Source organism: Chiroxiphia lanceolata, chromosome Z, assembly GCF_009829145.1.
Source record: "Chiroxiphia lanceolata isolate bChiLan1 chromosome Z, bChiLan1.pri, whole genome shotgun sequence".
Lineage (NCBI taxonomy): Eukaryota > Metazoa > Chordata > Aves > Passeriformes > Pipridae > Chiroxiphia > Chiroxiphia lanceolata.
The window spans coordinates 52,694,726-52,719,378 of NC_045671.1; the positions used below are offsets into that span (position 1 = coordinate 52,694,726).

The following is a 24,653-nucleotide window of genomic DNA, read 5'->3' on the forward strand; positions in this document are numbered from 1 at the left end:
GATTCATCAAGGTAAAAAAAAAATATTCACTACATGTCTGAAAACCAACAGGGTTTAATGTCAGATTTTAAGTGCTTATTAATAAATTAAATACCTGTCATACTGTATAAGCAATTCCACAACTGTTCTTTTTCCATGTAGGTCTCAAAAGCAATGCCAAGAGATTTGGGTGATAAAGTGCAGTAAGACAATACTGTGAAGATTGTTTCAATCAGAGTAGGCTCTTTGTTATTTATTTGTTCTAAGAGAGAACTTTGTTCATCACGATTCAATGCTTCATGTCCTTCAAAATAAACAAAAACATGGTTCAAATAATTTCCAATTAATTCAAGTTCTCAGTAATAGATAGCATTAATTAAAACAAACTGCAAACTAAATCTGAATAATGTTTTAAACAACAATAACATTACAGATACTAAAATCTGGTCTTCCTCTGTATAATGACAGTTGACTGTCTTCCTGAATTATGTGTAGCCATTAAAAAAAGACTCAGGCATGTTTTTAAACTATGGAATATGCCTATTTAATTCAAAATTAACTCAGTATATAATTAGAAACTATTTACTAAATATTAATCAGAATTAAACTGTACTACTTCTGTAGAATCACAGTCCAAAAGCTATTACCGCTTAACTCCTCTTACTAGTATTTTAGTCGTAGGAAACAATAGAACTCTAGTTATATAACATTTAAAAAAGCAGCAGCTGCATAGTCCCCCAAATGTGTTGGCCTTGTTTCTCAGAATAAAACAGCTCCGCAAAACAAAATCGCAGCCCTGCTAAGGTAGACATTTTAAAGACAACTAGTGATTTTCATGGAGTTGAGTGTTATAAAACATGTATTTCCAGATGTTTCTGAGAATCACTACAATCTCCCAGCTGAAACATAATGATGTGTTTAAAGCTCTTGAAGTCAATGTGACTCAATGGCTTTGACTTGTGCTAATCTCAAAGACTTCAGCTTCCCACATATTTGTAGAATATCATTGTGATGTTAACAATCGTAAAAAATGACAGAGCCAGAACCCATTAAGTACTTTTAATTTAAATTTCTAGTTTGTAAAACTGGAGGTTTCTGTAAAAATTATTTAAATAAAATGCTTCACAATGTCTTTGCTTTCTGCCAGTCTGGCTGTCCTTACTTGTAGCAACCTGTGCAGGAGAAAGATAGGAGAGACTAAATTTCTAGACTGTGTTTTTTCTAGCAATTCAAACAGCCTTCGAAATCTATCACAGTGGGGCACTGTTGCTTTCCACCTATCTTTGAATGAATGACTTGAGAACGTTGTAAAATTTAAAAATCTCATTTTACTCTCCTCTGAATTCCAACAATGTAATTCACACATTATTGTAAAGCAGTCAATTTGGATAGTGTGCAACCTTAATGGAAACAGCCCAGAGTATGTAAAAATCTAAAAAACATGATCAGTGATTTCATAACCAACAAGGTGTGGGTTTTTTTTCCCAAGGCAGCAGATAGGTCAGTAATAAGATTTTTTTAATCAGGTTTTTTTTTTCCTATGAGTTGAGTGAGCTGGCATATATTGCTTGCAATGCCTGATGCTTCTGAATGAAGAATTAGATGGATTCCTCACAATTCAATCACAACCAGGTGTTGTAGTTTTAGTTAAATGGGAAGAATTTTCAGCGATGAATACTTCATACCACCAGGAAATTTGGAGCATGGGGACAGCTCCTCATCCGAGCTCTCTCTAGTGTCTTGGAACCCACCGGAAAATTGGGTCCCTGCAGTGGAGCATCCTGGGAACTTAAAAGACAGGAGATAAAAGGGGGGCAGGGGCCAAAATTGACTTCTCTTTGTACCTCGTTTTTGCCCACTGGAGCACCGCGGACTCTCAGAGTCTTTGCAGGGGGCCATCGTGCCTCAGCTGTGGCTGCTTTTTGCCTCAGCTCAGAGCTGGTTTTGCATCAGACCGGGGACACCCTGGCCCCAGCCGAGCCGTCCCAGTGTGCCCAGCCCCATACAGAGTCGCTGCCGCCTCAGCAGCTATCTCGCAACAGGCAGAGAGCTGCCATCGCTGCCAGCGCACGGATTCCCCTCCTGGGAGTCGCCACTGTCTCAGTTGCAGCCGTTTCGCTCTCTTGCCTGCTGAGAGCCCTCCGGGCCGCAGCACCACGGATCGGCCCTGGCCCCAACACTGACACCCAACATGCTTTGCTACGCCACAATCCACACCGCGCCTCAGCAGCATAGCGCCTTCTTTGGGCAAAATAGCTTTCCAGGTTTTGTTTTAACCTAGGGGGAAGGCAGATAGCTAGATAATATTTTTCTAAAATCTTGTGGGATTTTGTTTCTTTTCCTTTTTGGTAAAATTGTTGTTTTCCCTTCTTCGTTCAGACTCATAAGTTTTACCTTCTCTATATTGGGAGGAGGGAAATAAAAAAAAAAAAAAAAAAAAAAGGAGGGCTCATCTCATTAGAGGTCTAACCTCCTGAATAGACTGTCATTAAAGCAAGACACCAGGGATATGTCGTCTAATATGAATATGACAAAGAAATAACCAACAAAGCAGAAAAAGTTGTTCAAAAAAGAAAACCCAGAAGTATTCAAACTTTGAGATGAAATTTGAATTGAACTTCAATTATACTACCATAAGTATTTATTTTTTTAAATTAATTTAACTGAATTCTAGGGAGGAGGGCTAGCTGAGATTTTAAATATTATATAAACTGTCTTTGCAGAACATGGGAAATTGATGTGTTTAAAGGGGTTTATGACTTGAAATTAAGCCTAAATTTGTTCTATGACCATGCCATAAGGAAAGTTTGAGTCACAACTTATTACTGACTTTTCTAATCAACTCAGTGCTACCAGTAGATTTAGATAAAGGAAAAGGAGTATAAAAGAATTCTGCAGAGGGTGTTATACATACATCTTGAATAACTAGTGTGTAATACAAGCCTTGTGCTTTTAAGCAAAGATCTTCATTAATCCATTGGTAAACTATTCTGTGGCTAAACACAATGCGAGCATTCATCAGCTTTTTCCTGTTTTACACTGAAGTAAAGGCTGCCCTTGCTGTAAGAATAGCTGACTTTTGAAAGCTAAGGTTAAAATGAGTTTTCTGACTGATAAGCAGGCATGGACCATAGAATCACAGAATCATAGAATCCCTTGGGTTAGAAAAGATCTTAAAGGATAATGTCAGTTGACAACTTCAGCTAGCTGATCAGTATAGCTGGTTAAATATTATGAATAAGGAGTCTAGAGAAAGATATACAGAAAGATATATTCTCTTGCCTTAGATTTTTTTCTTTTACGTTTATTAGCTCACCTGTCATAACATTAAATATTCCTCTTCGTTTGAACTCCAAAGCAGCCTCCTTGTTAATTATCACATAAGAACAGAATTTATATGATAGGCATCATACTTACTGCCCACTGATGTTTTTCTCTATACATTTATCTTTTTTCACTGACTGCATTTGTATAGCAAAAGCTAGTCTGTGAAGGGAATCTAAATCTGCTAAATCTGTTCTTTGTTATTTCCATATAGCATAATGTTCCATAGGCACAGACAGTATCAAAATATATTCAAATACTCTGTAAGAAATATATGTATCTACTGAATAATAGCTATACCATTCACAGTGAATCATTCTTCCTATGACAAAATAATGGACTAAACCTCTTGGGATACTACCATGTATTTTAAAAACCTATTTTCAGAAAGGCAGAGTTACAAGTGCTATTTCTCCATATTTCTTTCTTACTGATAGAAATACCTCCCAGTAACTTGCTAACATTATCACTCATCCAGCACTTATCTGCTACTACTTTGTCAAGAGAAGGTATGTGATTTGCAGCAGGGCTCTACTATAGTCCAAACAGTAATTCCTATTCAAATTTTCAGAAACTCCATAAAATCTGTTTACTGTTTTCTTTAGCTTATCACTGGAAAGTCATCAAACAGAGCAGGATATCTGATTAAGGTCCCTTTCTTACCTGTTTTCCAGCTGGAAGTACATCACTTAAGTAAACTCTTCATTGGTTATGGAGGTACAGAATCCAGTAAGCTTACTGGTCAGATGGACATTTTGAGGAGATGCCATGTTTAAAGTAACCTTTTAATCATTTGTTAGGCTACCATGACACAGATTCCTATCAGGAAGAGGCTAAGAAAAACTTTCAGGTGTACTCACAAGTTTCTCACTGGGTGATCCACAAATAGGTGGAGGAATGATCTATCTCTCCACAAGCATATAAATTCCTGTAAAAGATTTACTTCTGCTCTCCTAATGAGAACAGGGTTGCAGATTAACATTGAAGTTTTGTGAAAAAAGCTGCAAGACTTTATTTTGGGGAAATACAATAGTGTGTGGTTGAACCACGGGACTAGCACAGTTGCTAGTTTTTTCACTTGTCTGATAAACAGATTATTAAATCCAATAAGTCATTAGAAGAAAGTACAAAAATAATGACCTCCACGTACTTGAAATAAAAGTATCAAATTGTTACATATTTAGCCAAAGCCAGAATTTTAATGGAGTTGGTGATTTATGCAAGGCATGTGCATTTTCTTTTGTAATAACTCAGTATGTCACTAACAGTTCAGTCTAATTTCTAAGTGAGGCCAATTGGTAAAGTTACCACCTTTCACTGCTCTTTTAGGGTAACTTACAAAAAATCAATGCTATTTACCTGTAAGTGTAATTAAATTTGATTAAAATTTAGTTAGTACTTACAATTTACCTTAAGATGGCACATCGTGGCAGTTAGAGAACTGTTTCACAGAGGGCAAAGAATTAGAGGGGGCAAAAATCTCTTTCCAGAAATTGGTTAATAAAAGCACAGTCTCAGAAAAATCTTTATATCTATTAGTGTCTAGTGAATTGGCTGATAGTGCACCACACAACTTTATTTTCTCGGTGGAAATCCTCTCTTCCCCAACCTGCTTATGCATGCAAGGTAAATGATCTCTTTTTGAAGTAATTCACATTTCTTTGGGTTCAACTTCAGACTTGCAACTTTAAACTTACCACAGAACACTTGCAAACATTATTATCAGTTCTCATTTCAAAGTTTTAGTGGGGACCAGAATGTCATTAATATACAGACTACACAATACCCTCTTCTATTAGTCTCACAAGTATGTATTGTGCAAGCCAAAAAACATTAGATGCAACTGCCAGTAGTCTGGTCCTGTTGTGAAAGCAGTTTTCTTCTAGTTTATCTGCACATGGCAGTATTCACTTTAAAGTTATGTGTAGAAAGTGAAATTAAATATTTGTAACAACTGGAGTCTCATGTATTCGTGGTAATGAATAAGATTATTTCTAAAACTAAAAAGGAATACATTGCATTTAGTATTGTTCATCACATCCTTGAGACTACCATCTCTTCTTAAACAAAAGTATGTATGAGGCCTAAGGACTGACTGAAGGCCTTGCTGATTTCTCAGTGACTTCTTTATCTTCTGTTCATATGTGGTGAGGTGTCTGTTGACTGATGAGGTCCCCTCTGGTAATAATCCTGTGTTGGGCCAATGTTATTCAACAAAGCTACTGCTTTTTGTTTCATCATGCCAAGAATACCTCCTGGTTCCTGGAAATAACAATTCTATTTCTCTCCACAAAGCCACAGCAAAGACCTTAAACCCTTCACTCACTCAACATGTCTTAGAAAGAAATTTTCTGAATGTTTGATCTATAGAAAACAACTCTAGGATTATATGACTGTAATTAACTGTACTTCAACCCATCTGGGTTATTTAGACTTGTAGCCTAAGTCATAGAGGTCAAATATGCAAATCTAATTTTTCAGCTATTTTTTTCAAAGTTGCCTTTACCCAGTGGACATACTCAGTGGAGACAAGTAAGCGGTTTGGTTTGGCATAACCTGATTTATTGCCTTTAGTATTTTTGATGCAATAACTTCTTATTTTCATATTTTACTTTTTATATACATTTCAGCTTTCGCTACCTGCTGGCCACCCAACCCACAGCCCCCGGAGCCCCTCCCTCCATGCTTTCGCTGCTGGCCTCCTGACCCACAGCACCTGGGGTTGCTGTCCCCACGGCTTCATTGCTGGTGCCAAGGCACCCCAGCACCAGCAATGCTCCTCATACCAGCACTTCCCCTGCCAGTGCATCTTCTGCCCTTGGACCACCAGTGCGGCCACTGCTTCTGCCCATCGCCTGACTGCAGCTGCCTTTTTGACCAACTGCCACAGCTACTTTTTGACCCAGGCCAGTTCCCTGCCACTCTGACTGGCACCACTGCCACCTTTTGACCTCCACCGCATCAGTCCCACGTGGCACTGGCTGGACCCACACCGTCTCTGCTCACCACCAGCCCCCAGGGGTGAAAACACCCACTAGAGCAGCTGCACCAGGTTGAAAGCTCACACCTCACCATCCCCGTGCCACAAGCTGCAGGCGCTTGGAGGGGAGCCCTGTATCAGACACAGCTCACCATCGGAGCCAAATTCACACAACCAGCAGGAACAAAATAACTACCCAGGTTTTGGGTTTTTTTAGTGGCGTGGAATCAGCAGGGGAAAAAGCTCTTCACCATACTCCTTGTAGTCCCTTTGCTTGCCTGGGGGAGAGCCATGTGGCCAGGCGGTCTCCAGTCTTTCCAGGGAAGGGGGTGGAGAGACAGACCATTTTCTCCCTGTACCCCTGTGGTTACTGTGTTTTGTTTTCCATTTTTAGTAAAAACTCTTATTTGTTTCTACACTTTACTTGAACATCTCATAATTTTAAATTCTCGTAATTTGGAGGGAGGGGTTTCTATTCCATTGGAGGTCCCGCCTCCTAGCACACGTCTGTAAACCAAGACAAATGCATTCTCCCAAAATACTCTTTCTACTGAAAAAACGTTGTCAATCCCAACAATACTCCCTACTATGATGGGGAACATATATTAATTTTGAACCTCACTGTAGTACAACCATGAGAACAATGGGACTACCATTAAATTAAATGTGTTTGGAAGATTTCTGCTTTAAGTATCCCAAAGTATTAGTACAATACAGAAAAAAATTATCAATACCTTAAACCATCCACATATACGCACCTCTTTATAGAGAATGTTTGCCTTCTGGACTGGTTTCTGAGTGTTAAAAATGTGAGAAGGCTTTTCCTATTAAAAAAATCCTTATGTAGTTAAATACCAGGGAATTTTGTTATCACTAGGGCAAATCACTCAAAACCTATGGTATACTTAGCTGCATAGGAGAAGGAATAAAGAATACAAACATTTTGTCATTAGACAATTAACCCTGTTGAAATTAATTTAGATGTGGATCATCACAGATATCAACTTTATCTAAACTGAAAGTTTATTCATACCAATATTGTAGTTACATTAACAAAGCCTGTGTAAATAGCACATTTTGTAATTCAAAGGAACAGATTTCCCTAAAGCTTAAGAGGTTGCTCTGTCAATAGATTAACATATTATGTCACTTATTACCTCTAATAATTTAAACAGATAGTAAAATTCAATACTGGTTAACATTAGGGTAAGAATATGACCCTGATTAAACATTTGCCAGTCTTTGTAAAAGTAGACAGGTGTTTGAGTAGGCAAATGTATGCACTGCAGCTCTCAATAAGATGCATGACAGCAGTGAAAGCTATGTTGTACCTCTGACAAATATTAGATGAGTTTAAAATAACAGAACTAAATTATGTTATATCTAATATTATGTGGACATAATGGGGTTTTTTTATAAGTAGGAAGAATTCTTTTGCCAAGAAATATAGAAACCAAGACCCTCATTCACTATTCCTGCAAGATTACATCAAACAGGTGATTATACCATTAGCTTCTCAACAATATCTGAAAGATATTAAAGGAAAGATGTGATAAAGTTTGTTGCTTCAAACACAACACCAATACAGAAAAAACCTGTAGAACCATTCTTTTATTTGTTCTATTTTCAAAATGGCATTAACGGATTAACAAGAGGAAGCATATAAGTGCAATTCTAAAATGCCTACAGTGACAAACATATAATAAGTTTAACAAAATATCTAAGAAGCTTTTCACTATTGAAATATAATTTTGAAAGTATAATCCACACTTTTAAAAAATCTCTGTAAAGTAGTTGAGGTATCACATAGCTCCGTTAAGCTCAAATTCATTTTGACTCCTTTGCATTTATGATAGCAGCCTATTTTATCAAACTGTAGTCTGCTTTGAAACTATTAATACACAGATTGAGCACAAAACATTCTCATTAAAAAAGCAATGACTTTTTCTATCTTTTAACCCATTCAAGAAGTGTACTACTCATAATGGAAAGGCTACCTAAACCCTTCCAGTATGGTTGACAGCCTTCCTTCAGCAGTTAAGTAGTTAGAAATTAATATGTGTTTTTCACTGATATTCTTATATGGATTGACAGTATAAATACCTACCTGAGCCTCTCAGCAAAATTTTCACTAAGAGACAATCATGATGTAGCAATGTGTCCAAAAGCAAGTTCAAATTACAGTACGGCTGGGATAAGAGCAGTTTCAGCTGACCCTGGGCTGCCATTTCTCTGGCTGATGGAATCCTTTAAAAATGCAAGATAAAGAATAATGTAGTTAATTTATCTATGAAATTAATAACCTTAAATTGCAGAGGTAATGCTAACTCCCTTAAATGTCAATTCCTCCCAGATTACTCTGAAAATGCTTTCATGCTTGCTTACTTTAAGGCAGCTCAGGGAAGGAATTACATTTAATCTCAACTAGCTAAAAGCAAATTAACATTTGGTAGTCTGCCAAAGTTATAACTGATACAAAGCCACTTCTCTTATCCCTCTCATGGAACCATGTTTGTCTTTTTCTACTAAGTAAAAAGGAATTGTTTTTTTTTTCTGTGCTTAAATATATTTAAGGCTATTACTTTTTAGTTCAGTATTACATCAATTGTTCAATAAGAAACTGCCTTAATGAAGTATATGAAGCTCTTAACTAAAAAACAGAGAAAACGCTCAAAAGGATTGCAAAATTCCAGATTAGGTTAACCAATTCTTATATGTCCTGAAAAATCCACATGAAATATTAGACTGGTTAAGTTAGTGCTTTGCCAGCAGAGAGAAGTGAGAAAGTGTAGTACAAACTTATAAGCTTTTGAAGAGATTGCAGATTATTTCCTGTTTGTGGTTTCCATGTTTGAGGTTTCCAAAGAAAAATATTGCACGGCTTCCTCTGAACTCAGCCAGCAACACAACACTAATCACTGAATTCACATTACAGTTAAAAAAAAAATCTGTCCTGCAAGATATTTATTACCTACTGTATTTAGTATTTTCTTCTTCTTGAAATATTTTTTAAAAGAAGTTTTCAAAATTGGATTGTAAATTTTTTTCTTGCAAGTTTATTTTTTTATTAATCTGAAGGTATTTAAATTTCAACTGATATTTAGCCACTGTATTTATTTATTTTTGCTACAAGTTTATACAATAGTTGCTAACATTGCAACTTTATGCACCTCCTAAGTAAACTTCTATGCACATAAATTTTACATGCACCAGTGTAAAAACTACATATGGACTGGTGTATTAACTGTGCAGGCATAAATATTATCTGCCAGTACGCACATAACACCTTCAGCATCAGCTGAAACCTTCATCAGGAGGTTTTCAGTATGACACTTTCCTGTCAGACTAGAAAAGGATTTATATGCTTCTGCTCAAAACACTTTATGTGCCATTTATACCTTGGGACAGAATTAAAATGCGTTCATGTGGTTGTTCTAATAGAGGGGAATCTCTCCATATCGTTGCACACTTCTACAGCCATCTAACTCAGCCAAGTGCGTCACCATCCAACTCTGCTTGAATGCACACGTGAAAAAAAACAGAGATGACTGCACAAATACTCTGCTGTTCAATAAAGGTTACTGTACATATAATATACTCAATACAAACCTACAACACCTGGAAATGAAAATGTCACTCCTCTAATTTAGTTCCCCCTCATATGTCTCTATGTTTCCATTACCAAAAAAGCAGAAATACACATATCTTGCAGGCAATCTTGCAGTAACCTAAGGAAACCAAGCTTCCATAACACCATTTCCCAGCAGGATCCTTACATCCCACTGTTATGTCAAAACTTCACTGTAACAGTAATTTTAGTAAAGCAAGATTTTATACATGCCAGCCTTTACAATTTTAACAGTACAGCAAATACCTCTGAGTTGATAAGCAACATATAGGCCAGGAAAACTTATGTACAGCTTTTTTGATTTTCAATTGGTACTTTATATATAATTACTGACAATGTAGCACTGGCTCTACAATTATATTTATGTAGTAGCACATACTGCATTCTAGTAATATTTATCAAAAATATATACACATATACATTTAAATATTGATAGAACTTGCAGTCAATATAACTTTTCCATATTTTAACATATATTGCATTCAAACTGTCAACCTTAGGGCTTTGCATTCTTAATAAAATTATCTTAATTTCTGTATGTTCAACATTAGTTATATATCTATATAATCTAATGCATGTTAAGAACTAATTAGCAGTTAGTAATCAAAGTTAAAATTACAACAATTACTGTATTCTCACTAGAGTTAGTGCTGTGGCTGACAGCAAACTCAACACTTGACTAATTCAGTTAAAATATATGGGCCAGTTTAATATTTTTTTCTCCCTTGAATGTCATGTTACCATATCTAATAGAATCACTCATTGCCTTCAAACTACAAAATAAGGGACAAATTTGGTCAGTTATATTTATGAAGGATATTATTTCAAATTACAATAGAAATAAATTACATTTTTAGAGTATTTGAAATGAATAAAAACTTGTCTGTCATTGACCAGATGGGAAATTATCATGTTGTAATATACACCAGTTCTTGGCTCTTTAAGCATCTTGCAAATTGAAGTGTACAATGGTGTGATTCACTTGGAGGAAAAATAAAATATAGCAGACATTCCCTACAGCCATGAAGCTAGCACCAACAAATGCACTGAGAAGTTCTGTAACGTGCATATGGAGAGGCATATGTTCTCCTATCTTCGTAGCTCAGTTCTAGTGAAAATAAGACTAGCCTCATAAAAGGTGACAAAAGGTGAAGTACATATAAATATCACACATATAAATGTTCAGTTTTGTACACTAATAGAAAAAAACCCAACTTTGATTTGCAAATGGTATGATTATAAGCCCCAAAAAAGAAAAAAGGATGAATCACAATTGCCACTAAAAGAATCACAATTACTTCTAAAGGAACTGTAATATAAATGATCAGTAATTATTTAGTTTGATAACCAGCTACATTATTCTGGTTAGTATCCAACACAGAAAGAAAGAAAACCTCAAGTGGTAAGTGCAGGATTTTATAAGGCAAATAAACATGCTAATTCATGGTAACAACCTTGACAAAATGTTGGAGTCAAATTGATAAAACAGACTGTAGTCATTTTCAGTTATCAAAAGTAATGTAGTAAATCAGGTTATATAGTAAACGAAATAATTTCAGGAACTAGTGAAACTTTCTTTTGAAATATCAAGCCTAGGAAGAGTAAATACTTAATAGTTGGATGTATGACAGGTTAGAGTATTTAGTTAAAGATTAGGTGGCTACAGTCGAGAGGTGTACAATGGCCTGTGCTCCCAGTTTTGTTATGGACAGTGAATATGTATTTTTATTAGATGTAAGATGTAAACCCACAAAACAATCCATGAATAGTTAGCATGCTCTAAAATACAGTTTACTGCAGTACTTAAACATGTCTTGTTAATGCTCAAAATTGCAATTATTTCAAGAAAAGAAGTTTCCTTGACATAGAGTGTAAAACCAATGAAAAAACTAGAACATCTTAGAATGTGTCGCACAAATTACTTCATTACATATAGAGCCCTTCACTGTTCCTTTTTCTGAGCAGCAGAAAAGTGTGTTGTTAAAAGAAAACATTAAATATTTTACCAATGTAGTTCACTCATTATCACCAGGACAGTACAGAAGACTCTCTATATATGGACTGTCCTCACATAGGTATACCAGCTGTATCTTCTCAGATATGTGCTTTCTTTTGAACTCCTCATTTTTCCATTTGGTGATCAAGAGGATGTATATTTTATCTCCTGTCATCTAGGGGAAAAAGTGCACACTGCATAGCTCTGGAATAGTTTGCTATTTATTCAAGACAAATTTATCCTAATTCCACCTCGGAAAAGATAATTATATCGGACTGAAATGGTAGCAGCATTTCCTTTACATACTTCTACACAGCATAGGGTACTCACTTTTCATGTCATCTTCCAAAACTCATAATTCACAGTATAATTTAAATTTTGAGTATTGGCCTTGGATGAGGGTATCAAAAAGCTTATTGTCTTTTCTACAATGAACACTTAATGATGCATAAATTTTCCCAGAAATGGATAGATCCCTTTCTAATGGATCATGCAGTCATTCGCTTTCCTATATCCACCTTCTCCTCTCCTTTCTCTCCCACCATGCATAACTTAAAAAGCCACCAACAAATTTCCTTGAAGCTTGATAGAGGTAAACACATGTGATGCTTCAAGCTTTTAAAGAACTTAAATTACTATTTCTAGCAGGTAAAAGGACACATTCTGAATTCACCAGTTACTCGATTCTGTTTGGCTCTTACTTAGCCAACCGCATGACTTCAATGCAGTCAAAACATATATTGCCTCTTGTTCAGCAGATATCAGAGGCCCCTGGGAAGGAGATAGTACTGATGACATGTAGTTAGGAGTGAAGGCTATGGAGAGAAATCACTAAGGTTTGTGTAGCATGGGGTAAAATTACAGGGAAAATATTTTTATGTACATAGTACAAGATACGGTGTGTACAAGGTAAGAGATAATAAATCCACAGCACATTGGTCACAAATAAGTCATCATTAGGTCACCAATCATATGATAATGTATTTCTACAAAATGTAAAAATACCTTCTCAGAAAACACATAGTAAGAACTCACAGAAGCAGCCCTTCATGAAAATGGAGAGTGAAAATCTCTCAAGAAATAACTTTGAAGAGGAGGAAGAGGAGGTGAAGGGGTTAGGAGAGGATCTACACTGGTGTGGGAGTGCTTCAGCTTCAAAACTAGAAATGGAATGACAGCACAGCTGGTAGCATATATCTTATATGTAATTTGTCATTACATTTCTGTGACACAGAAAAAGAAATTAAGCTTTTGCCTTTAATCATTCAGTAATCTCCAAAAAAATTAACTATGATCAAGCAGCATTATTTTTCAAGGAGTCATGTATATATCAAATCATTTTTTAACCACCAGTCATACACAGAAAGGCATACATTCTTTATCTCCCCTTTAATTATAAGTCCTTCAAAACAGCAACTGTGGTGAACTACATTATTGTCAAAAGCTATATACCCTTTAATTAAAGCCAGAAAAGCTTAGAGAGCCAGAAAAGCTTTCTTATAGGCTCTCAAAGATTAGAGAAATCTGTAATGAATTAAAAAAATGCTTCTATGCCTTTTTAACATCAGAATATTAGTTAAACATTTATTCAGATACACTCTTTTCAAAATGTTGTCATAGTATTTGACTAATACTGACAATCCAGTGATGCCTTTACAACCATCAACTTATGATACTCACTTCAGTAAGAAAAAACAGGACGATGGTATGCAAAATAACCAATGTGATGGATGATAAAAGACTTCTGAAAACTCTTGAGGAAGATGTTCACCACAGCTATTCCGTAATGTCCTGAAAGAAACCAGATATTTCTGAATTACACAAGAGACTGACAATCCCTTTGGACCACTAGTACCAAATGATAAATAGTACTAATATACATAATATAAAACACTACTAATATACATATGCATACCCATAATTGCAAATCTATTTATATTAATAGATTTATTTATATTAATAGATATTAATCTATTAACACTGTTAAAAGTATCATTTTGTATTTTATATACTTTCACTCTGAAACTTGTTATATCGTTAAAGAAGTTTTCTGCATATTTTTACTCTTATATAACATGTTTTCAAACTACATTTGAAAATGCATTCAATAAGCAAATTGCTCTTCAGTCATTCATTTTTACTACTCTTTTCTTTCTGCATAACAAATGCATTGTATTATAAATACCTTTATAACAATGATAAATAAAATATTTTTTTAAGTGATAATAATTGACATACAAGTACCTATAGATTTTAGATTAAACTGGACAAAAATTTCAACCAGAAGCTTTAGACCTCCACTAGCTTATGAGAATTGGCATACTGGTTGCTTTCAAATACAAGAATCTGATGAGGAACTAGATAAGCTAGTTTGATGTCACTACTGCAGTACTTCACTTACTCAAAGGATGTGAGTGGCAAAAACCAAGATGTGTCCAATCCACTGATACTAAAAATTAACTATTTTTATTCATTATATGATAAGATTGTAAGTATATGTAAGAACAGGATTCCATAATTTAGTATTTGCTTTTAATTACTGTTTAGCAATAGTATTGGTTCAATTCTGTAGCAACCAGTAGGATGCAATAATGTGTCATAGGAATAGATGCCCCTTGGCCTCTTTCCTTTTTATTCTCATTTACACTGAATACAATTCCAGCAGAGAGGATATAGTTTGTTACATCCATCCTCCATTAACTATAAACAATTGTCACTTCCCAAGCACCTTACTTTTCATCTTATTTGGCTGCGAATTTTTCATCATAATAACTTTCCTTCTCTGAAGTTTGTTTCTTTATGTATCATGGCTGTGATTTTCTAAGTTATATAAAGAAGGTATAAAAATGCCACTGTATATTTGCTTTATTTTCTGAAATGAATCAATGTAATTCCCACTTTCAAGTCAGCATTCTTTCTATTGCACTGAGAGAAGAACCTCAGGAAAAGATGTGAGGACTTTCTCAGGAAAAGAGAACTTTTTTATATGACCAGAGAAAGCTACTGCCATGAAATGGAAGCAGTGAGAGTGGATCTAAACACTTAAAACAGGAGATAGGCTGGAAACCCTTTGGAATACAGCCTTCAGGAATTCCTAACCTAAAAGCCAGAATCTTGTGCTTTGTCACCATGGCATTAACAGAACATATGTTTTGTCATTTACTTATTTAAAGTTACTTTTTAGCTTTCTTTTACTCCTCCATGTAAGTAATTTAGAACTGCAGCCACATGTCTATTAGGTCACTGTCTGCCTAAAAGACCCCAGATAAAAGAAGAGAGAGAATTACACTTGTTAAACAAGAAAGGCAGGTCTAAAAGTTTCTGAACTTCTCCAAAAGAGAGGGTGATGTATTTGGAAATTAATTTTACTAAGAACAAAAAATTAGTAGAAAGAATTTACTACAGACATCTAAATGATCTTAGGTAAGCAATATTCAAGCAGAGGGACTAGCACAGTGCTCTTTGTGAATTCATGAAAACCTGAAGATTAAAAATAAAGCTGAGATTCTAATGTAGATAAAGGTAGAACTTAAAGTAGAAAAATAATTATTTTAAAGACATTAATGTCAATTTTATGAGAGAATTAAAACAAAAAAGAAATCATGTTGTCTCTCATATCACTGAAATATTTTTCTGAATATAGCAAAGCATAGAGCAAAAATCCTAAAAGAAAGCACGATAGATACATTTGGGGTAGCATCTAGTAAAGAAAGACCACATTGTTTATTGATTGATTAGGAACTATTTGAGAGAATTCTGGGATTAGCTATATCCTAAGAAGAAGCACACAACAGACTTTTGGTTTCTGAGGCTTATAACAAAATCTCTACAGAAATTTTTAAAGTGAGATGAAGATAATCTGAGGCTTTAAAGATTGTTTAAATATTAGAATAATTTCAAATACTACTAAAAAAAAAATCAAGTGTCTAATGATAATATAGTAATTCTCATGCCAGCATTTCTTAATGTCCACTGTTGGCTATGTACCTCTGTGCCAGACTGTTTAATTCAACTACTCTTCTGACAGAAGTAATAATAATAGCTAGTAGGAAATTTGTTTTTGCTTCAGGATATCTTAATGCAGCTGCCTATAGTCTCAAAGCAGCAGATAGCATCTGTGAAAGCATTTAATACCACAGCAACAAGTTTTATTCTTCAGTAGAGTGTAACAAGGTGAGAATTGATCCTGTAAGCCTCAGTATAGGTGTGAAGAAATGAGATACCAACAAAATGCATCTTGATGGTTATTTCCTGGTACTGTTTGAAGGATTTAACTCTGTATAAGAAATACACAGGACTAAAAAGCAATTTCATGAGTTATAACTCATATATTAAGGAGAAATACTTTCAGTTTTTCAAACTGAATAGCAGCGTCAATTAACCTGATGGCAGTCTACAAATAGCCAGAGTAATTACAAAGCCAACACTGACAAACTTTTCTCAGTGGGGGCTGATGTGATATAGCAAGTCATAGCCAACAGCTTTGAAGGTTTACACTAGATATTAGGCAATACTTTGCAGTAAAGCAGTGCACCTGTGGAACATGCTTCAGAGGTTGTAAAACTTCAGTTCCTGGAGGCTGACACAGGGCAGCTAACACAGTCATGTCTGACTGCTCTTAGTGACTATTCTGCTTTAAGTAGGAGGCTGGACTAGATATCTCCAGCAGTCCTTTCCAACCAGCATATCTGTTATACTAAAGGTGCTTCAGGAAAGCCACAGAAGGCTGGAGGAAAATAAAGCACAGAAAAATGAGCACTAAAAACCCAAGATTCATAGGTGAATTTTGGACCAGGTCTGAGTAACCTTGCCATACAGAAAAGAAACTATTAAGTGATAGCTGAATACATACTTGATCACAAAATTAGGAATGAGAAAGCATATGCCAGAATCACCTTATTTGAAGTTAAGGATATTATTAATTTTTCAGCACCACTACTATCTTGTTCCATTTCAACAACATGATAAAGAAATTTGAATAATTTTAGTTCCCTGGAAACAATAGTTAATACAGCAAGTCTAGTAAGTTAGAAATGAGGCAGTCATTAGACACCTCCTGGAAAACACTGTTCTCTTATTGCCACCTTTATGATTACATAAAACTTTCCTGAGAAGTCTAAAGATTAATTGGTATCTAGTGTCTGTAGGGTACTGTTAATAGCAAAAGAGAGCATTATAGAGTTAAAAGAAAAAGCTTTATTTCAATTCCTGTTAACTTTACCAAAGTTTTGAAATATATAAAGCCAAGCTAACATAATAACAATAAATTGTGATCATACAACTATAATTGAACAGAACTGATGAACGATAAGTATTCCTCTAAAATCAGACATAACTTCTAAATTTATCTTAATGTGATGAACTATACACACCTCAGTAAACAATGGACCTAGGTATTCCACATAAAATTTGGTGTTTGCAAATTTGATTCAGTGTTTCCAGTTGGACATAGTCATTCAAGAAGCTAATTTGCTAACCCTCTTTTTTCTTTGTATTTTGGACACTGGATTAGGTTACCTGACAAATCCTGGCTGTAATGAAATATACAATATAAAGGAACTTGTTTTGATAATGTACCCTCATAGATTTTGAAAAGACAAGTTGTGAATACAAGTTCACAAAAAAATCTATTTTTACTTACGAAAACATGCATCATCTATATAGCAATGTTCTTCAGTGTTAATATTATTTTTGTAACTATATAACAAAATATGACAATTCTTTTTATTCTTTCTAAACAAAGCTGTCAGATTTTGGTTGTGATTTGCAGAGTACTTTGTAGTAAATTAAATGAGCTGCTACAGCAAATTACGATAGTGAAATTCATATGCCTAAATATGAAAGCATATGACCAAGTCATTTATCTGTAGCATTTTACACAAAATGCAAGACAGGCTGCCTCTTCATTGGCACTTTGTTCTGAAACTCAGTGACTGCTCAAGTTAGCACATATTTTTGTCATTACAGGTATAGATAAATGTGTAAACAACGTTGCTTAGTGGAGGAGACTAGAAGAGCTAAAAGAAACAAATTATACTACATATTTATTTTGTACCATCATTCTGTCTTTCATAGAAGAAAGATGAAATGTAAAAATTGACAGTAGAAGCAGTTACAGCTACCACAATGTCCATTACTACTGCCACAGCCACACCTAATCAGTCACCTTCTTAATTGCTATTTTTTCATAAGCCTGCATTGTATAAGATCAAACATCCAGTTACAATCTACTTTTGCATGTTCATTAGAGCTCACAAATATTAAAAAGAGCCCACACATGACAAAAAATTTTTAGCTGAAGAAGCTTAAATTCAGGAAGTCTCCACCTGAGTAGTACCTAAAATATTCCTACTTAGAATAATAAGAGAGTTGAACAGGATGTGGCTTTGTTGCTTTGCAGTTTTGTTGTCCTTGTTTTTTAACTTGTGATCTCACTTTGTATTGTCTCATACATGAAATTTACAGCAGAATTTTAGCAATGAAAGACTCAGACCCAGCTTCAGTGCAAGTAATGTTTCCTTTTGTTTATAGCTCTGACTTACTTGTGAAGATGTGATTTCATAAATATGGCAATTCTATATTCTTTATCTTTTAAACTATATTAATATTTGTTGAAGCATACTGATTATCTAACCAGATGATCATTCCAGTAAATTATCTTTACATTTCAGTACTTATAAAAAATGTTATGGGATGAAAGCAGAACATTCTAATGTACTTGGAAGCTGAAGGCAGATGTATTTTAACTAGTAAGATGATTTTTTTTCAATTGATGAATAACTAAGTCCTTGAAAACCTTACCAAAGTCTTTGGTACATATTAGTAAATGTTTTTAGATGGACAAGACTGAATTTCAAAAAAAAAATATGCTAACTGAAAAGCAAATTACAAATCTGGCACAGTAATTATTATGAAATTCTACTGTTTGTGTTACAGAGGAAATCAATCCAGACATTCACTATGGTCTATGTTATCAACAGCCAAAAATTGTACAGCATAGGAGTTTGATCCAAGGCTAATAAAATACCAGCAGATATAATGGGGCTTTAGGTAAGATCATAAAGGTAAGTTCAAGACAAAATTGAGAAATAGTCAAAGATTATAAAAATGCATCAACACTATGCATTTCATTTGATTTCAACACAAATATTCACCCTCTAGACCTATCCATGTAAGGTCAAGAAACAATTTTATCTCAAATGGAATGTTTATTTCATACTTACTCATACAAATTCTTCAGTGGTGAAGTTAAAATAGCCAGCACAGAGATCAGATTATTGCAGTGGCTATGTATTTTATAGATCTTGAGATCTCTGTCTTCATGCGGATTCAGAAACTCCTGTACAGAACTACAAATTGACCAGAGCATATCTTCAGTGGACATCAAAATTGCTGCAATATCAATTCTTTAGGCAAAAAAAAAGCAAAAATAAGATTACTTAGGACATCTGGATAGTACTAAATTTCAATTAAATAGACGTTTCCTCTGACAAGTATAAATCACAGCATGGATTTGAAATTTCCTCTTCAGTGATGTAGGAAGTCTGAATCCACTACTCTGTAAGAATTCAACACTTCCACAGAAAAGTCATTACTGAGACTACTCGAAAGAAGAAGTTAAAAAACTTGGAAATGTCCTTTTCCAAATGACATTGTGCAAGTTTCGAGCTGGCTTCCCGCCAAGTCTCCAAAACTTGACAACAAGACCTGCTTCCCAGAGAGGGAAGAAAAAAACGAACCACAGGAAAAAAACTGAAAGAAGTTTGAACGAAACTGGATTCTATCAAAAAGACCCTCCTTTCTGGCAAAACATAAGAATCCCAATCAGAAGAACTTCAGCTTCTTATTTCCAAAAATGACAGAAGAAGGAATAGCCTGTTTATCCTCTCTCCTTCTGCACCACTGGTGTCATTCTGGCAAATCTTTTGATGTGACCTACTAACTCTTTTACTTTACAAGCCCTATAAAAATACAAATTCTATTGGAACACATGAAGTTTTCTTGATGAATCAACAGCTGGATTTCTAATACTGATGTTGCCAATTCTGCTCACATTTTTGGTTGCATCACCATTTCTCAATGCATTTTCACTGTGAGGCTTTCAAACCAATCAAGCAGTTTATGGAACAATTTCTCCAACAGTTGAAAGAGGTCTTTGATTCTGCCCAGCTCATGGTATGACTACCAATATCCCTAAATATACAGAATATATTGAATTAAAATGAATATCCAAATGCACAAATTTGGTCTATCCCCTCTGCTGTGTTTATTAACATTTAAATCTGAATCAAAGCAGTGCATAACAGAAAACTAACATTTATTTATTTTATCCATTACAACTGTGCATTAAATACACAACCATTACCTGATTTGAGGTGTTCTCTTGTAACTGGGATGCACCTGACAATATCTGGAGGACAGAATATCCAAAGATTGCTCTAGTACGTCTGTTAGAATCTCCTGGGCTGTCTTTGGAGGTAGAATAGTCCATAGATCATGACGAATAGCACAGCAGAAGTAATGCCACATCTGGACAGAGAATGAGCATCTTTCCCCCTAGCAAAATCACAACACATTAAATAATAAAAATAGACCTTTGAAAATGTCAGTTTAATTCCTGTAAGTATAATTAAATCCATCTGAAGGGAAATAGCCGAAGAGCTTCAGGAATATGATGACCAACAAATGGTCCTTGACAAGATGTGAGACATCTTTATTAGAAAGGCAACACATGCTGCATTTCAGTCACAAAATTACAGGTCTGCCACATAATCAAACCACATCATTTGACCTCTTATATCCTCAGTTAACCTATTCTCAAGACCCATAGTGTTGTAAGTTTAGTTTTAAAACATATACAGTATTCTCTACTCACTACAAAAGTCAGACAAATTTAATGTAACAGCTTGTCTGCTAAGAAAATAATTATTTAAATTGCTTTAAGCATATGTATTTATCCAGATTAATAAATGCTATGCATAACCATGATTATAAAACTTTGTTTATGTATAATAGATATGCAATAAGAGCAGAAAAAAAGAAAAAATGAACTATTAAACTGATAATAACAGATGTCCAGAATTTTTTAATAAAGTATTTTTTATCTTATAAAGGCAATTCATTGAAACCAAACATTTTCTGGGAAGGAATCAGCATTGGCACTAATATTTCATTGTCTATACAGAACTACCCCATTAAGATACAGAAATAAATACTGAGGAGTCAAAATCACAGCAGTTAATCCACAAAATCTCTAAGAAGTAGATAGTATAACTTACATTTAAATATTTCAACTAATACCTAGTCAGAAAATAGCATGATGAAGCCGTATGAGAACAGAGACTGCAATCTCCATTTCCCATATTCCAAAGGAACAGAAAAATATTTTAAGCATTTTTTGGTATTTTAGCATTATCAGAAATATAAAATAACTCCACAATTTTCAAAACACTTTCAGAGTTTAATAGGCATTCTTTAACAATAAAAATCTAAAATAATCTGGCTTCTTTTTAAATACAGGGCATTAGCAGATATTTGGAAATTGTCATTATTTGGTCTTTCTCTGCCATAATATTTGAAGTGCATTTTACATTAAAAAGTGACAAAGAACGAAAGTACCAAATTTATGGCCACCACTCTAGTCCTTAAGATTATGAGTGGTGTAGGCATCTCTGAAATTTAATTTAGTTAAAAAAAAAAACAACACCCAAATCATTAGGGCATCCAATTTTCAGGTTTCACTAATGCAGAAGAGAAAAAATATCTACAGCTGAGTTTCAAAAGAAAATCATATGACTAATTTTCCTTCTACATACAACCATGAACACTGTATTTCAATAGGAAAAGAAACAAAAAACCCACTTGTATTTCAAATAACCAAGCACCTGACAAGTGTTTTCATACTGATAAAACAGGATTGCCTTACACTGACCAGAAGTTTATGTAATAAAATAATGGATATATTAAAATAATTTCCTATTTTTCTTATATGTAATACAATCTTATTGCATGACACATGGAAATATAATAAGAAAGTACAAGTTTACTTCATGACACAACTCATAACTTCATAAGTTTGCATAACTTCAATGTTAATACATTTCTAGATGGCTGGGCTTTTAGATACATTATCATGATTACTCTTGAGGTACATTTAAGTAGAACCTATGCAGAAATAAGTCCTTAACCTTACCTTACATTTTACTGAGATTTCCATTTCTTTGCAAAAATATTTCAACTGTTACAGAATAAACTTTACAGTTAAAACATAATTAGTTTGAATGCCAGATGGAAGCAAAATTATTTTGGTCCTATCTTTAACTTCAAAAGCAAATGTAAAAATTTTCCAAACCCATGCAGACTTGAAAACCAAATATATAATTCTAAATTGACTTTTTGACACAGGACATTTACTTTTTTAAGTAACTGAATGTTGGTGAGTTTTACTTTTTAACTGTAACAATAAACACAAATTGTTTTCACTTTCTCTGCGCTAATTTAAGTAATACCCTTTCCCCCTTTCTTAGCATTGTACCTCCATTGCAGAAGCAACAGTGTCACTAAAGATTTAAATGAGATGTGTTCCCCTTTTCTGACCTATTTTTCTACTTGCTGCCATTTCTAGACAATTCAACTGATAAATATCTGCTATTTTTGCAGGCTCCATATAATACAAACAGATGTGAGCTTTTATTTAGCTTATATATCAGGCAACAACCAGCTGTGCTTTATTATATAAGCCACTCAGTATTATCTCTGAACAGACAATTCTTTATTTTTTAACTATTAGAAAACAGAAGTTCCCATAGCTACAGCAGATGTCTGCTAGACTAACTGCTAGAGGTTCAGTAGGATGTTGCCTCTATAACAAGCAATAGGTCTTAATCCTATCTCTTTCATTTGGGATGCGTACAAGAGGCCAATGGAAGTAACAACTGCTCACAATTGTGCCTCATGAAGGCACTCCATGCAGATCATGGTCCACCTTTGGGCCATCTCCCATGACCCAGTAAAAAGAGCAGAGTGATGATGTAAAATTACATACTTCCCACCTCAAGTCCTGCAAACCTTAAGAGCTGAGACACTGGCTTTCCTCATCCCTTCCTACACACATCAGTTCTGCTCAGCAGTGATAAAACTGTTTAGCTACTCCATATTCTTTTGTCTTTGGACAACTATTTCTCACAGTTAGGTTTCCTCCATGGTGAAGCTACTGGGTCAGTAACAAACAGCACACAGCACCATATGGACTATGGACAATCAAGACTGTATCATGATTTATCAGTTGCCAAAATCCACGACATTTCTTACTTCATCATCTGGGCCAATATTCAAACAGAAGTAAAATGTTTATTTACTTTACTTTGAGGGATGGATATTTTGATAGATTACTTGTATTAAGGTCTGCATGCCCTGTCCAGTACACATTTTTGTCACTGCTTAGCTGTTTTTTATACTACATCTGTAGAATACCTGTATCACAGAGAATTTTCTCTCATGCAAGAATTCTAGAAAATGCGTAAAAAATCCACACTAATTGTCTTACACAAAAAGTGATAAAAGGAAGGACAGGACTTAGTCTCCAGGAGACCTCAGATATTATTGATAAAAAAACATATAATACTTCATCCTGCAATCAAGTGAAAATAATTTCAAACAGTGTCAATCTGTGTTTGCATTTAACAGCAATGAAGGAAAAAACCCAATAAACAAAAGTAATTATCTTTTTTTTTTCATAGAATCATTAGGATTACAGCTATACATCAGACCTGTGACTTCAAAATGCAGGTGAAATGGCACTGTTTACTTCAGAAATCTACTGCTGAATGCTTAAGGTAACTATCTTGACCATCTTTCTTTGTTACATCTTGCACTCCCAAAAAATAAAAGGGGAACCACTTGAAAATAAAAACTAAATAATGAGATGAAAAATTTCCCAGAAGAAGATTTTCAATGTTACTTTTTCTTACAACTTTACAACTGCAAAGTTCTTAGATATTAAGATGATGACGTCTTCTTTACTGAGTTCTATATAAATGTCTTAACACACAATATTTTACAAAGCAAATGACACGAACACTTCATGGTAACCATCTATCTCATTTTTAAATGATTATGTTTTTCTATGTCATTTCTAGAGAGACATTTGCCTGCAATAATAGATATTTCAAAAGAGTAAATCCCAACAACTGTCATGTAGAAAGAATGCTGATCTTATGCTTCTAATTAGTCAGAGAGTTGGCAACCAGTAAACACATTTTGTAAAAGGGAGGCATAGTAAACTTAACCTCACACCTCATAAAAAGCTTTGTAGTCATCCCAGTGGTGGCTCTCAGCATCCTGTAATATGCTTGTAGCACAAACTCTGATGCAGTAGTTCGTAACTTGAAACTGGAGAACACTGATGAATTCCTGGTATTGTTGGACAAGCACTAGGAACAGGGGGCTGTTCAGAGAGAATGATGAAAGAGACAGTGATTGAAAGGCTGTGCAGTAGGAGGTAACAATCCCCAGTACTGCAAATAGTCTTGATTAGTAGATATCAATCATTCATTTCCTCTTGATTCTGAAGTCTGAACCTAGCACTCACTTTTGAAATTCTTTGTTTCAAAAATTCTTTAAATATGTCTCCTTGTCTATAAATTTGCGTTTACCTAAGTCACTGAGAAATAAATTACTTCATCCTATTTTCTGAGACAAAAGTACATTTATCATTCCCATATTTGAAGATTATGTGTTGCAGCATA

General features: G+C 34.6%; 1 protein-coding gene across 8 annotated transcripts in view; it reads right to left on the reverse strand.

Moving 5' to 3' along the window:
- KIAA0825 (KIAA0825 ortholog) overlaps positions 1 to 24,653 on the reverse strand; it is a 247,602-nt gene that overhangs the window by 135,534 nt on the left and 87,415 nt on the right. For all 8 annotated transcript variants that reach the window (XM_032675846.1, XM_032675851.1, XM_032675850.1 and 5 more), the window contains 6 exons: positions 24,202 to 24,352; positions 20,273 to 20,463; positions 19,131 to 19,313; positions 13,588 to 13,698; positions 8,391 to 8,530; positions 95 to 283 (listed from right to left, as the gene is read on the reverse strand). In XM_032675846.1, coding sequence (XP_032531737.1) covers positions 95 to 283; positions 8,391 to 8,530; positions 13,588 to 13,698; positions 19,131 to 19,313; positions 20,273 to 20,463; positions 24,202 to 24,352 — 965 coding nt within the window. The remainder of the gene's footprint in view (positions 1 to 94; positions 284 to 8,390; positions 8,531 to 13,587; positions 13,699 to 19,130; positions 19,314 to 20,272; positions 20,464 to 24,201; positions 24,353 to 24,653) is intronic.